General features: G+C 48.3%; 2 protein-coding genes across 2 annotated transcripts in view; both read right to left on the bottom strand.

Moving 5' to 3' along the window:
• ARHGAP25 (Rho GTPase activating protein 25) overlaps window positions 1–5,213 on the bottom strand; it is a 39,852-nt gene extending 34,639 nt beyond the window's left edge. The window contains exon 1 of the mRNA XM_032229292.1: window positions 1,551–5,213. Within this exon, the coding sequence (XP_032085183.1) occupies window positions 1,551–1,611 (61 nt within the window). The 5' untranslated portion in view covers window positions 1,612–5,213. The remainder of the gene's footprint in view (window positions 1–1,550) is intronic.
• A 420-nt stretch (window positions 5,214–5,633) lies between these two features.
• The window catches only part of CDS2 (CDP-diacylglycerol synthase 2), a 36,963-nt gene continuing 28,159 nt past the window's right edge, over window positions 5,634–14,437 (bottom strand). The window contains exons 10-13 of the mRNA XM_032229825.1: window positions 13,432–13,584; window positions 12,033–12,152; window positions 10,644–10,747; window positions 5,634–7,261 (exon numbers count right to left, since the gene is read on the bottom strand). Of these exons, the coding sequence (XP_032085716.1) occupies window positions 7,132–7,261; window positions 10,644–10,747; window positions 12,033–12,152; window positions 13,432–13,584 (507 nt within the window). The 3' untranslated portion in view covers window positions 5,634–7,131. The remainder of the gene's footprint in view (window positions 7,262–10,643; window positions 10,748–12,032; window positions 12,153–13,431; window positions 13,585–14,437) is intronic.

Below are 14,437 nucleotides of genomic sequence, written 5' to 3' on the forward strand. Positions count from 1 at the left end.
TACAAACATCTTTAGTTAGAAAAAAAGAACAAGGAGAACAAAAGACCTCAAATAGTAAATTGAAGCTCAAATATGTTTCCTCCATAAAGGATGGGGAGAAATGCTGCACTGGAGGGTTGAGAGGGATGGTGGAGGAAATGAAAATGGGAGGGGGAAGTTGGACGGAAAAGGGAAGGCGTTGGAGAATGGTTAAGTCAACCATGGTTGACCAGGGAACCACTAATTTCTCCAGAAGGTTCTTGGAAACAGAGCAGAGCTCTTCCTCCTTCAGGAGCAGTGAGATGAAATGCCTCTCAAATGCAAAATGCTCGTGAAGGTTAGGATCATTAGATCCTGCCCACTGGCAGGTGCTAAGACCTAGCACAGCAGGGATCCTTGGGGAAAGCAACTGGCGAGATCAGAACTCACAGAACCCATTTCCTGCAGGATCCTTTTCTTGGAAGACTTGTTGGGTGTTAGCCCAGAAGACCTGGCTGAGGGTCAGAGTGTTTGGCTTAACTGCTCAAAGCAAAGAATGCACCCTCAACATGGAGATTTTGCAGGCGCAACTGGATCCGATTCATATACAGATGCTATGGCCCAAAAGATTGCTCCACCAGAAGCATCAGTCTTCAACCAAGATTCCCTTCCTGTTTCAATACACTTTTCCTCATTTGACACAGCCTGAAAGGTGATTGAAAAAGGAAGAAATGGATGCTGTCAACCTTGCAGGTGTCCCTTCTTGGCAAAAGGAAAAAAGAAAATGATTTGATGGATTTGGATGGCGCAACTAAGAGCCCTCCTTTGGCCGTTAGAAAATCAGAAGGGGTGAGAGCAGCAGTGAAATCCAACAGATTCTGAAAGCTTCTGGAGAACTGGCAGCAGAAATTCTGAGTAGTTGAGAACCAGCAAATGCCACCTCTGGCTGGCCCTAGAGTCGGGAGGGAATGGGGATTTTGCAATATCCTTCCCCTGCCAGGCTCACCAAGCCACACCACACCCACAGAACCGATAGTAAAAATAACACACACACACACACCTGCCTGCAACACGGAACTGCAGAAGAATCACATTCAACGGGGCGATGTGTTTAAATCAGAGCCTGAAATGGCCTATCAGCAGATAAAGCTCTTCGTCTCAAAAGACAACATTTGACTATGGCTAGGAGGAGGGTTGGACCTCAGCACAACACTTTCAAAACCAAAGCAAACCCGAGACCCATAAGAGACAGGCTGAGGGAGGAAGAGTGGAGAGCCTTGAGTGGCTCACTTAGGTTTAAACCTCTACACAGCCAGGAAAGGTAGCAACTCCACATTTTCACAACCTTTACACCAGAGGTCCCCAAACTTGGCCACTTTAAGACTTGTGGACTTCCAACTCCCAGAATTCTCCAGCCAGCATAATTTACTCTCTTGTAATCCCTTCCTCCACTGAGCTGGCTGGAGAATTCTGGGAGTTGAAGTCCTCAAGCCTTAAAGTGGCCAAATTTGAAGACCTCTGCTTTACACAGTGACTCCCCAAGGACAAAATCTAGGGTTACTATTGACTCCTCCTTGAAAAGAAGAGAATACCTATTTTGGATATTTCCTTCTTCAGATGGAAATCCCAGTGACGAGGAAATTTGAGAGACATCCCAGCTCCAGGTGTAAGGTTTGCTTCCACAGGGGAGGGGGGTCCTTTTCCCTGCTCCAGATGGTGAGCGCTGGAGAGATGTTATTCGACCGACGTCTGGGCTTCCTCAAGAAAAGCAAAGTCGCATTGGGTTTGCCAACAACTTCCGCCTACCCAGCTTGGGGCTTTCTGCGACATGCAGATTGTTCTCTCGCGCTTCCTTGTAGTGCAGTATCAGCTTGCTCCCTTTCCAGATGTTGAGTCTAGCCTTAGTTCATTTCACAGGCCAGAAGAACCTAGTGGGGGGTCACCCTTCATTCTCGAGTAGGCCCTTGGTTGCATTCAGCTCCATTGTTCTCCAGAGGGTTCCTCTGCAAAAACCCCATGCGTGTCATGCTCCCCCGCCCTGGGTGGCTGAACATGCAGGAGCTGCTGTCTCACCAGCTTTGAGGAAGTGAGATGTCTGCATATGAAGCTGATGGAGTAAAGCAGAGCGGGGGAAGAGGGGAAAGACCAGCTAGGAAGTCCTCGAAGCATTTCGTCTGCTCGTTTCAGCCCACCAGGTTGGGAAATGACTAAAAGGCAATGATGCACTCGTCTAGGTCACGGGTGGATTTGTGGACTTGAACTCCCAGAAGTCCCCACCCAGCACGATTGGAAGTCTCAAAGTTGCAAAGGTTGCACAACCCTGACCTATATCCTGCCACCACCTCCATCTTTTGGTCTCAACTTGCCCTTTAGGTAGAAGAGCTGATGATGGTGAGCCACAGGTGGCACATGGAGCCATTTGTCAGAGCATGTAAGGCATTGCCCTGTCAGCCGGAAAGCACATGTGCACGCTGGCCATATGACTTTGGCCTTCTTTTGAGGCCGTTTTTCACCTTCTGGAGGTTTCCCCGAAGCTTCCGGAGCGTGAAAAACCAGCCCAACAGGAAAACTGGAAATTATGCTGCTAGAGAATTCTGGGAGTTGAAGTCCACAAGTCTTAAAGTGGCCACGTTTGAAGACCTTTGATGTAAATGGAGAGATTGCAGAGGAAGGGATTACAAGAGAGTAAGTTATGCTGGCTGGGGAATTCTGGGAGTTAAAATCCACAAGTCTTCAAGTGGCCACTGTCTACACAGTGAACCCGAGGACAAACTCTAGGGCTACTATTGACTCCTCCTTGAAAAAAGAGAACACCTATTTTTACAAACATTGCAGCAGTGATGAAATTTTGGTTGTTTGGCAAACCGGTTCATGTTGATGACAGTTGCCGCGTCCCAGGGTCCCCTGTTCCCGATGGGTGACCTTCTGGGAAGCAAGTCAATGGGGGAAGCCAGATGTTACTATCTTTACAACTGCAGCGATTCACTTAACAACTATGGCAAGAAAGGTTGTAAAATTGCACCCATGACTCACTGCAAGACAATATAAATCTAATGGGAGTTTTCTGTGTTTCATGTTTAGTTATGTTTATGGCACACGCCCCCACTTTGCCCCAATATTTTACAAACTTTGGTCATGAGCAGGGGTGAAATACTACCAGTTCGGACCAGATTGTCCGAACCGGTAAGGAAAAAATGCTACCAATTCCCGGTAGTTCCAACGATCAGCTGTGCAACCATCAGAACTACCAGTTCACCCAAACCAGTAGCATTTTTTTAACATTCCAACAATCAGCTGTTCAACAATCACCTGCGCTGGGCGATTTATATTCGCTAAAAAGCAGGAAATCCTGCTTCCTAGCAAATCCAAATCACGCGGCACAGCTGTCCCCCCCCTTCACTGTTTTACTTAATCTTTTTTCAGCGCTGCACGGTAGCACCTGCGGTGCGCACGTGCGCACAAGGCAAACTGGTAGCAGACTTCACAGAGTTTCGCCCCTGGTCATGAGTCATCCACAGAAGCCGAAAGAAATCCGGTTCACCCAACTTCTAGGTGCCAACCAAGGATGGCGCAGATGGTACGGCTCACAAAGGTGGATTCACATGAAATGCTCTTCTGGGAACCCTCAGCTTCAACTAACCGAGTTGAAATCCGCCCCCTTTTCCCAAAGTTGCGTGTACGAACAATTACTTTAGATACCTTTTATTTAATAACATTACAATATATAAATAGGGTAAAATGCCTTTGTACAGTAATTCACATTCTGACAGTCAGAACAAAACAATAACAACAATGAAAATTAAAACCCATACAACTCAAAGATTAGCTTATGGGCAAGGCTGCCTGTTGGGTGTGGTCAAGAGTCAAAATGGCGGCCACAAGAGTGCAATGGAAGACACTCCACCTGCTTGGCAGCACACGTTGAAAAATTGTGGAGGTTTTGACTGCGCTGGTGTGGCCCTGCCGCCCTGACTTTTTTTGACCCCATCCTGCAGACCCTCCCGCCTTATGAACGTTTTGCAAAGAAACAATATAACCATCAACCCCCCTTCCTCAAAAGGACACCGCACAGAGAAATAAGCAGAGGGCAGGGGAAGAAGGAAAGGAAAGGGAGAGAAAAAAGAATCGCAGAGTAGGAAATACAATTTCTGAACGGAGTGAAAGGCTAGGATGATTTACGGTGATCGTATAGCTACGCTGGCTGGACTAATATTGCCAGCTTTAGGTGCTGCCTACAGGAGGCCGGTGGGGCACTAGAACTACCAACGTCTGGCGTTGTTTAGCAGAAGGAAATATGAGGAAGGGGAGGGGGAGAAAGAGGAAGGGGCACATGGCTTTTTCAGTTACAGCAGGGGTTAGGGTTGGAGACTTCAAGACTTGTGGGCTGCAATTCCCAGAATTCCCCAACCAGCATGTGTTGCTGAAGTCCACAAGTCTTCAAGTTTGGAGACCCCCTAAAAGCTACAGGATTATAGACCTTTCTCCAGGACTCCAGAGAGCCTTGCTTCTTCTTCAAAGAGGCATTCGGAGGCCCTTCTGGAGAACATCACGCAGAAGGTCAGGAGAACATTATCCAATTCCTTAAAAACCATCTTTCTTCACCTCAGCAATGTTCAAGAACTTGGGGGGTTTCAACGTGCTGAGGTTGAGAGCCTGTTTTTAAAATGCTACACTTTGCCTCCCACTGTTTAGAGCTGTTGGACAGGGTGGAATGAAAGAGCTGGCCCACAACTGGCGTCCAACTGCTTCGCGCACACACCATACAACCCACTGTCCACATCTATCGGCAGTATCACCACCAACCCTTTAAGTCCAGCTCCAGAGGCCCCCCCCCCACATGCACACCTTCACAGGACGGTTGCTGAAGATATATGGGGGACGAGGCCTGGGATCCAAGTCCTACAAGGATTTCTAAAACGATGCCATAGCCCATCCTGGGACCTCTTGAACCCAGGGACGCCCTTCTGGTGTTCTCTTTATGCTGCCAAATGCCTTAGTGTAGTGGTGGCAAAACTTTTCAGCACAGAGTGCCCAAACCGGAACGCACGCGCATGCACGCCGGCCAGCTAGTCTTTCCATGCGCCGGAAAGCCAAAGACCAATTGGCCAGCCCACAGGCAGCCCATGTGCACCGGCCACCTGGTCTTCGGGTTCTCGGCACTCCAGCATGCACGAATACCTGCTGGCTGGTGTGCATGCACGTGCTGGGGTGCCGAAAACCCAAAGACCAGGTGGCTGGTGTACATGCATGTGCGCCGGCCAGCTGGTCTTTGGGTTTTCAGCACACATGAAGACCAGCTAGCCGGCATGCATGAGTGCACTGGAAACCAGAAAAGCAGCTGGACATGGTGTCCATGCCCAGAGAGAGGGCTCTGCGTGCCACCTCTGGCAGGCGTGCCATAGGTTCGCCATCAGGGCCTTAGTAGCTTTCCCTGCCCCATAGCAAAGGTAGGGTGGCCGATGGTTAAGGCTGCAGGCCAAGCAGCTCATGCAGAACAGACAACAGAACCCACAGCTTCCGTATCCAGGACAAAATTCCATTCAAAGGGTTCATCTGCCTGTACGACTTTACATCTGGTTTGGTCCTAAGCCCCACCTCTTTTCAGGTTTCTCTTAGAGCCTTTTTGAAAAGGTAAACAGAAACATTCTCTTCACTTTCTGTTCTTAGTTTCCTCTGACATTTGAGTATCAGGTACTACGCTGTGGATGGAGGTGGGGAGAGCCCCCCTCTATGCATTAGGGGACACACCCCACACACGCAAATCAAACAGGTTTCTCTGGAGCCAAGTAGGTTGATGCCAACGACGTCAGGCACCCTGCCTTCCCCAGCCTGCTCTGTTCTTTTCACTTTGATCAATATTCACCCAAGTTCTCTCCGTACGCAGCCCGGCTCACTTCCTTCCTGCCGTGCCTTCGCTTCTAGCGAGACCATAACAAGCCTCCATCCAGATTAGAGCATCTGCAGGAGCCACAGGACAGAAGACGGGCCCACTTTGATGTCCTTGAGGGCACTGGCTTAAAATTAGCTCCCTTTGAGAAGCAAACTCATTTTTTGTGCCGATTTTCCGGACGGCAAATGGTTTGGCGTTACCAAGAGTGATTCTGCCTGCCTACCCCTTCCTTGGCAAGGGGTGACAATCACACATCCTGAAGGCCACTGGGGTGTGTGTGTGTCATTTTGGCCTTCTCATCCATGAACATGGGCTGGGAAGGAAGCCAGCAATGGGTGGGATCATCTTTTCATTCCTCTACATGCAGCGGATGTATTGGGGAGATCAGGATGGGAATGAGGTTAAGATCCCAACCGATCCTCTTCCCAGCCACTCCCAGCCTCCCTGGAGAGAGGTTTCCAGGCCCAGAAAGCTCCCCCATGAACAGAGCGTAGTAGAGGCAGCAAGGCTACGGACACAACACAGCACCAGCTGTTTACAGGGAAAAGAAATTTTGTTTTGAAACAATCTAGCATTGGAGGTTCTCGTAGCTTTTCTGTAGGGGGGAAATGGCCAATGTGAGTGCACGCTCAACACACGCATGCGTGCGCACACACGCACACACACTCTCTCTCTTTCTGTCTCTACTCTATTTATGTATCTTTCCCCCCCTCTCTGTCTGTCTTCCCATCCATCCAGACTGGGGAGGCCGACGTGGGAGGTGTCGTGGTTATTCTGGTCTCCGGAAAGTTTGATCAAGTGCCACAACCATTTTTGCTGCACAATAGAATTCAGGAGGGAACGTCAGTGCACAACCACACCCCTGTTGTCTTCTGAGCTGTGAAGTATTTCCTTGCTGCCACCTGCTTCCTTTCTCCCCTCTCTCCCTGGGGAAAGAATAAAGGAGACACATGCACCCCAACCACCCCCAGGTTGAGAAAAACCCAAGCGCGGCTCTGAAGGGGAGAAAAGCTGCCTTCTAAAACCATCAGCCAGGTCTGTTCCCCCGCTGCACCTCAAATTCCTCCCCAGTGAAGCCCCCTCTCCTGTCTGCTTGGAAACAAACGGTCCCGTCCCCCCCAAAGCCACTGACACCCCCCTTTTGATATAAGAGGAAGGAGAAAGTGAAGAGAGGCTCGGTTATTGTGCTGGACAGGGCAAGTTGGATGGGTGGGCAGTGGTGCTATGGCAGGTGGGAGGAGAGGAGGGGTCCTTGCTCAGCCACACTCCGATCGACGAGCCGCCTATGCGTCCTCAGAAGTGGGGAGCACCCCCTTGTCGACCAGGTGAGCCTTTAGCGTGTTGAAGATGTTTAGCTGCTGATCGGGCCGCAGGGTTAAGAGCTGCTGGATGAGCCTGCTCGGATTGGGGCCCCTGGAAAGAGGAAAACAAGAATGGGGGGATGGTCAGATAGGCTCTTCCTACAGGATCGGTGGGAGGCTCACTCCCCTTGTCTATGCAGATTCTCCATCCTCTGGGTCCTGGTAGTCCCAAAAGTGTTGTTGGGTTTTTTGCAAGAGGCCACTGGACTTTCTGGCTTTTCTTTGAAGACGTTTCACTTCTCATTCAAGAAGCTTCTTTAGATCTGACTGGATGGTGGGAAAAGAAGGTTGGTCCTTACCTGAACGTGTCTTTTCTGTAGAGGAGAGGGAGGGGTTACACGTGGGATATAGTCACAGCCTATTGGTCCATAGACTAAGGGAATTTTCTTAAATGTTCCTCCATTCCCTATTGGCTCCCAGTTTCCTTGAGGTCAAAGGACGACACCTGCAAAACACAAGCAGACCACAGCACTCCCCCACCCCCCCGGCCAACTCTATAGTTAACTAGGGCGGGTTGTAACCCCTCCCTCTTCTCCACAGAAAAGACACGTTCAGGTAAGGACCAACGTTCTTTTCCCTGTAGAGTCGAGGTAGGGGTTACACTTGGGATGTACCCAAGCTCAGTCCCAGGGAGGGAACTTAAGACCCAGGGAGAGGGGCGGTTGCTACCTGCCGTAGGACCCTGCATCCAAAGGACGCCTCTGCAGATGTGAAAACATCCAGTCGATAGTGCCAGATGAAGGGGGTCAGAGACGACCAAGTGGCCGCCTGACAAATGTCCTCAAATGGGGCCCTGGTGGACCACGCCGCTGTAGTGGAGTGGGCCGTGATCCCCGAGGGAGGTGTCTGACCAGCTGCCTCAGAGGCGGTGACAATAACCTGCCTCAACCACCTGCCAACTGGGGCTGAAGACAAGGAGCCGGGCTGAAAGGAAATGAAGAGGGGCTCAGATCTGCACACCTCTGATGTGTGCCTAAGATAGATGTGCAGGCCGCGGCGTACATCAAGGCGGTGCTAGAGACACTCCCTGTGTCAAGGTGGCGCAGTGGTTAAATGCAGCACTGCAGGCTACTGCTAGATCAGCAGTTCAGCGGTTCAAATCTCACCGGCTCAGGGTTGACTCAGCTTTCCATCCTTCCGAGGTGGGTAAAATGAGGACCCAGATTGTTGGGGGCAATATGCTGACTCTCTGTAAACCGCTTAGAGAGGGCTGAAAGCCCTATGAAGCGGTATATAAGTCTACTGCTATTGCTATTGTGAGAAGGGGAACGGACAAAAGTTAGGCAAAATGATCTCTTGTGCCCTGTGAAATGGGGAATTAATCTTTGGAAGAAAGGTAGGGTCCAGGAAAAGGCCACCCAATCCTAGTGGAATTGGCAGAGATTGTCTTTGGAGGATAGGGCTCCCAATTCGGAGATGCGCCTGGCCGACATAATGGCGACCAGGAATGCCACCTTCAATGATAGCAACCTAAGGTGCACTGTCCGCAATGTTTCAAAGTCCCCTCCCCCCGTCAAAGCTCTGAGGACGAGAGGGAGATCCCATGTGGGGAATTGTTGTGGCCCAGCAGGAGCCGTAGGAGCTGCCACCAGACTCTGACAGCGAGGGGCCCTATGAGTTGGCTCTGGAAGATGTGGAGGACCCTGGAAAGGGTTCCAACTCTGAGCAGGGCGCAGAGAGGCTGGTTGGCCACCAGAAGGCACCTGAAGCCTGGAGCAGTGGTGAGAGCCAAAGGGAAGATGCTCCCGAAGTCAAGCCTTGGAGCAGTGGGGAGGAGACAAGGGAGTGTGATCCTGACGTCATGCATTGGAGCAGTGGGGAGGAGACAAGGGAGTTGGTCCTCAATGCCCAGCAATGGAGGGCTAATAGGCGTAAAGAACTGTTACACAGTTACAGGAGATAATTGAACTCAACTGGTGGTAATTAGGCTCCTCTCAAGACTATAAAAGGAATGGCTTTCCACAAGCTCGTTGCAGGAATCAACGTATTTACTAGAGGTGGAGTAGTTATCGTGGCTCTCTTGGCAGGCTGGATTGCTGCCAAGGTCAGTCTGTGCTGGAGTGCTGCCAAGGTCTGGTCTCTGTGTTAATAAATCCTTGAAGTATCTTTGTCTTGGCGTGCTTTGGTGTATGAAGAGGGGGGGGGGTCAGAACAGGAATCTATGCACCGTGAGAGGTCGGATATTCGCTGCCCCCTTCAGAAACCGCTGTACCAGAGGGAGTTGGGAAAGGGGAGTATGGCCATCCCCACCCCCCCGAGGACCAAGGTCAAAGCCACCACCTGGCGGCATAAGGTGTTATGTGAGAGTCCCCCATCCAGTCCCTTCTGCAGGAAGTCGAATATCTGGGCCACTGAGAGGCTCTTAAAACCTCCTCTTTGCTCCCACACGGCTGCTGAGTAGAGCCCGTCACCCCCGCGGACCCGAGGACTGGACGGGGCTCCTCGCCTCGCGAGATAGGAGGGAAACGCCAGGCAGGCTCTCCTACTTCGTACGGAACAGAAACTACAGTCCCTGGGGGCAGCAGCCAATTAATTTAGAATTTAGAGTAGTCAATCAATCAAATTCAATATTGAATAAATTTTTGATGAATATTTGAGCAATATAATATTTCCTACCTAGGAACCAAAGCAGTGCTTGGACCAAAAGACTGAGAGGAAACTGGGAGCCAATAGAGAATGGTGCAACATTTAAGAAAATTCCCTCAGTCTATGGATCAATCAGGCTGTGACTATATCCACGTGTAACCCCTCCCTCGACTCTGCAGGAAAACGGAAGGACTTATACTCCTTGCAGATAGCTGGTCGTTTGCATCCTTTTGGAGGGTCATTGAGCCCACTCGGAGGTTCATCTGTGTCCTCAAGGTCACCTCAGTGGTGCAAATGGGTGTAGAGCATTCTCGGAACTGCTAAAAGGACTGTAGGCTGGAGATAGATAGCAATAGCCCTTAGACTTATATACCGCTTTACAGTCCTTTACAGCCCTTTCTAAGCAGTTTACGGAATCAGCCTCTTGCCCCAAAACAATCTGGGTCCTCATTTTACCGACCTCAGAAGGATGGAAGGCTGAGTCAACCTTGAGCCTGGTGATATTCGAACTGTCGGACTGCAGCAGAAGTAGCCTGCAGCACTGCACTCTAACCACTGCGCCACCATGGCTCTGATGATTTCGTATTGCTCCTCCTCGGTTGAGAGAGCCATGTTTAATTTTGACAAAAGGAATGCAAAGGACCAGCTGTCTGCAAGCAATATAAATCCTTCCATCCTCCACCATCCAGTCAGAGCTGAAGAAGCTTCTGGGATGAGAAGTGAGACATCTTCAAAGAAAAAAAACCAAGGAAGTTGCTTCTTGAAAAAGCACCTTTGAGCTCACTCCCCTTGCTTCCCTTTCAAAAAAAGCCTTGTGCAGCTCACTGGGGAGGACACACACACACTACCTGATAAAACTGGCAATATACACATTGACAAAAGTGGCCATCAAGTACTGGCAGTCGAATCGATCCATGATGCCACCATGCCCAGGAATGGTGTTGGCAAAATCCTGCCAATAAAAAAGGAAAACGTTTTATTAAGCTTTCATCATCATCATCATCATCATCTTCTTCTTCTTCTTTTAAGGACCCCCATAATCCCTTGCAGTGTAGAATCTGAGCAACTGAATGGAGCTAGCAGAGTGTTTTACTGGCCGGATGCACTTCCCTGTTGCCAATGGAGTTTTGTTCAGCAGGCATATTCTCATCATGGCCAGAAAAAGAAATATCTGCCTCTTCCTAGAATCGAACTCACAAGCCTTTTGATTGTGAGACAAGAGCTCCCCCTCCAGGCCACCCCACCAATCGCACTGGGGGCTTTTATAGCTGCTCAAACAGTTGATCCCAAAATAATTGAGGGGTGTGACTAACATCCATACTAAAGTCATCATCCTCTTTTAACAATCCCATAATCTCTTGCGGGTCTGGGCAACTAAATGGAGCTGAGTGTTTACTGGCCGGATGCCCTTCCTGTCACCAATGTGAAGATTTGTTCAGCAGGTATATTCTCATCGCGGCGAGAAAGAGAAATATCTGCCTCTTCCTAGGATCAAACTCACAGCCTCCTAATTGTGAAGCGAGAGCACCACCTCTAGGCCACCCCAACACTCCTTTTGATTGAGCTTTCATGAATTCCCATATTTAATCCATGAAAGAGCTAGGGGGGAAAAAAACCCCAAATGAGAATAGCTTTTGAACTTATGTCACTGAAAGCTAGAATGGGAAGGCTGTCCTTGAGGACATCCAGTCCATCCTCAGGGCAAGAATGCAAAATAAAACATCAGAAGATTAGAGGTGGGCAGTTGTTGGCTAAGATTCTGGGCAAAAGCAATCATTTGGGGAATATTCCTACCAATAGACACCGATATTTGACTCTGAAAAAAAAACTATTGGACCAAGATTTGAGACGGTTTTCCAGCCCTGCTTGCTTTAGGCCAAGAAAAACCCTGGTAGAACTTAAGCAGAGGATACGGGAAGACTTAAGATATTAAGGACTCTTTGCCTGTGACAACTAATTTGGAACAGGATTTAAATCAGCGGTCTTCAAACTTGGCAACTTGAAGACTTGTGGACTTCAACTCCCAGAATTCTCCAGCCAGCTCTGCGTGCTAAGGGGAGATTCTATGGTGTGGGGGAACCAGACTTCCAGTTGGCTCCAGAATTGAACGGGGGGCTTCTGGTTAAGACCTTTGTGGCTCTTTGAGTGTTTAAGGTTGCCAAGCCTTGGATTAGACCTTTTTCTCAAAAGATTCATGGGCCCTGGTAGGCTGATGCTGATGCTCAGGTGTGGCCTACCTTGATTTTGAACGCTCTTTTGAAACCGCTGGCGAAGAAGCCCCCAAAAGGTCCGATCAGGGATGCAAACGTGGAGAGGGCAATGCTGTGGATCTGGAAGGGGTACATCCGGACTGTCTTCTGCAAGAAGGAGAGGGAAATAAGGAAAACGGGCCAGGTGAATGGCATGCCTCACATCTGCAAGGGGAGAAGAGGGACGCTGACCACCTTGTCCCACCCCCACCCCCCCTGAGGTTCAGCTTTCAGGCCATTAGTTCCCCAAGATAAGCTCCTGCTTTACCAGCTGGGGCACATGAATTGCCAACAGAAGTGTCAAGCATGGGAAAACCAGAAGTTGAGGCAGTTGTTTTATTGCAAGCTAACGCTCTCTGCAAGAATCTGAACTACTAACAGTCAAAGCAAACTGGCAGCCGATAAGAATCAATGGAATTCAAACTGTGCTGGACTCAGATCTCTTGTGGGCATGAAGGGACTCGAGGCTGATGACGCATTTGATCCCTCCTTCAGGAACAGGCTAGTCATCTCCTACAAGGAAGTGTGTTTGTTATAAATCACACCTTCAGAGTTTGACCATTTTTAACTGAAGTCAAATTAAAGGCCAAATGCTCATTTATGAGAGAAATTAAACTGATATGGTCTGGAACTCAACCCTAGGTTCTGGGGGATATCTTAAGAGCCTCTGTTTGCATTCATCCTTTAGTTCAGTTTTGGCAGATTCTCTGAAGTTGGGTTCCAAACCATAGAGATTTGGCTTCCTATACCGTCCTGATCCAACCTTGGAGGTCAACAGTGAGACATGGATGGACCGAATCTTGTTTTTGGCATCACCACACACTAATTTCACTTTTGGCAACTCAACCGTGGTGGGCAACCCTTGAACTATAGCCGCAATTCCTTCTTCTGCCTGCTTGGGGGTAAAGGGCATGAGACCAGGTAAAAGGGAGGCAAGTAATTTTCATCCAAACATTGCGGATTTGAAAAGCGAAAGGGAGATAAGCAGTTAAGAAATATATTAGGAATATATTAGGTATTTGTTAAATATAGTTATATAAATATATTCCTAGTTTACATTTATGTTCATATACATTCTTAATATATTAAAATAAAGCTTATGTTAAGAAATATTAAGTACACACACACACACCTGTTATAAGCCTTGCAAAAGGCTTAACATCTTATCTGCCCATTTTGTCTCTCCTAAAAAGAGAAATATTGATCCAAATATTTTTTTAGGGGCTGGAGAGTTTTAGGGACCAAAATGGACCTTATTCCTCCCTCCCAGAAATACGATGGTCATAATCCCCCCACCCCCACCTTTCAGCTTGTGAAAAGGAACACATATTTGAGACATTTTGAGACATTGTGAGGGCAAATTGAGAAGCTGAATCGAAAAGCCTACCCATCCAATCACAGACTGAAGCACAAGAGCGATGTTATATTCTTGCAGCTGGAAAAGCTCTGAAGGCTCACAGTCCACTGTGAAGCTGTTGGTGTCGTTGTTGAATTCGACTGGACATATGAAACATCTGTATCCGGACATCAGATATGATAGCTTGGTGGGGATTGATAGAAAAACAGAAGAATCGAAGAGTTAATTTCCACCATGTTGCCTTAAAAATAGATCAAACTAGTATATATGAAAACCAGAAGGAATAAAACTAACCATTTTTCTAAGGTTTAAGTACAGGTAGTTCTCTGTTAACTATGGTCAATGGGACAGGATTTCTTTCTTTTCTTTTTTTAATTTTTTTATTAGATAAACATTAAAAACATTGGACATATACCTTTCTGGCATAAACGTTTCCATATAGTGATTAGATCTTACAACAATTACATTTTATATCCATTACATAGGTATGTGTAGTTAGTCAGATTACCTGTCTGTTGATTCTTTCTTTTATATAATTACTAATCCTACAAATATATATCTGATTCCTACCTATCACACATTCTTAATACCATATTTTCCAATTCTTAACTTGTCTGTGTTTTTCTCTCCCGGCCTTTTCTCCTCATTTCTAACCATCAGTACCATTTGTGGGACAGGATTTCTGTCGCTAAACTTCACATGGTCCTAAAGCATGCTGTCACATGGCCACATAACTCAGCCTAACAGCAATTCCAGCAGTCGCTGTGAGGATCGCAAGTCATTAAGTGAGGGCCTCCTCACGGCTTCCAACAACCAGAGTCAATGGGGAAGCCAGCGGGAAATGGCAAGTCTCGGGTAGGGAAGGTTGGAAATGGTGATCACATGACTGCAGGGCTGCTGGAATTGGTGAAACTTCAATGGCCAGTTTTAAATCCCACTCATTCAGTCACCGAACATCGTTAACTGAGGCCTATTTGCATAACCCTCTCAAGCTGGTAGAAGCCATGAAACTTTTTGCTCAATAAAGGTGGGTTTT

This window comes from Thamnophis elegans, chromosome 13, assembly GCF_009769535.1.
Source record: "Thamnophis elegans isolate rThaEle1 chromosome 13, rThaEle1.pri, whole genome shotgun sequence".
NCBI classification, from domain to species: domain Eukaryota; kingdom Metazoa; phylum Chordata; class Lepidosauria; order Squamata; family Colubridae; genus Thamnophis; species Thamnophis elegans.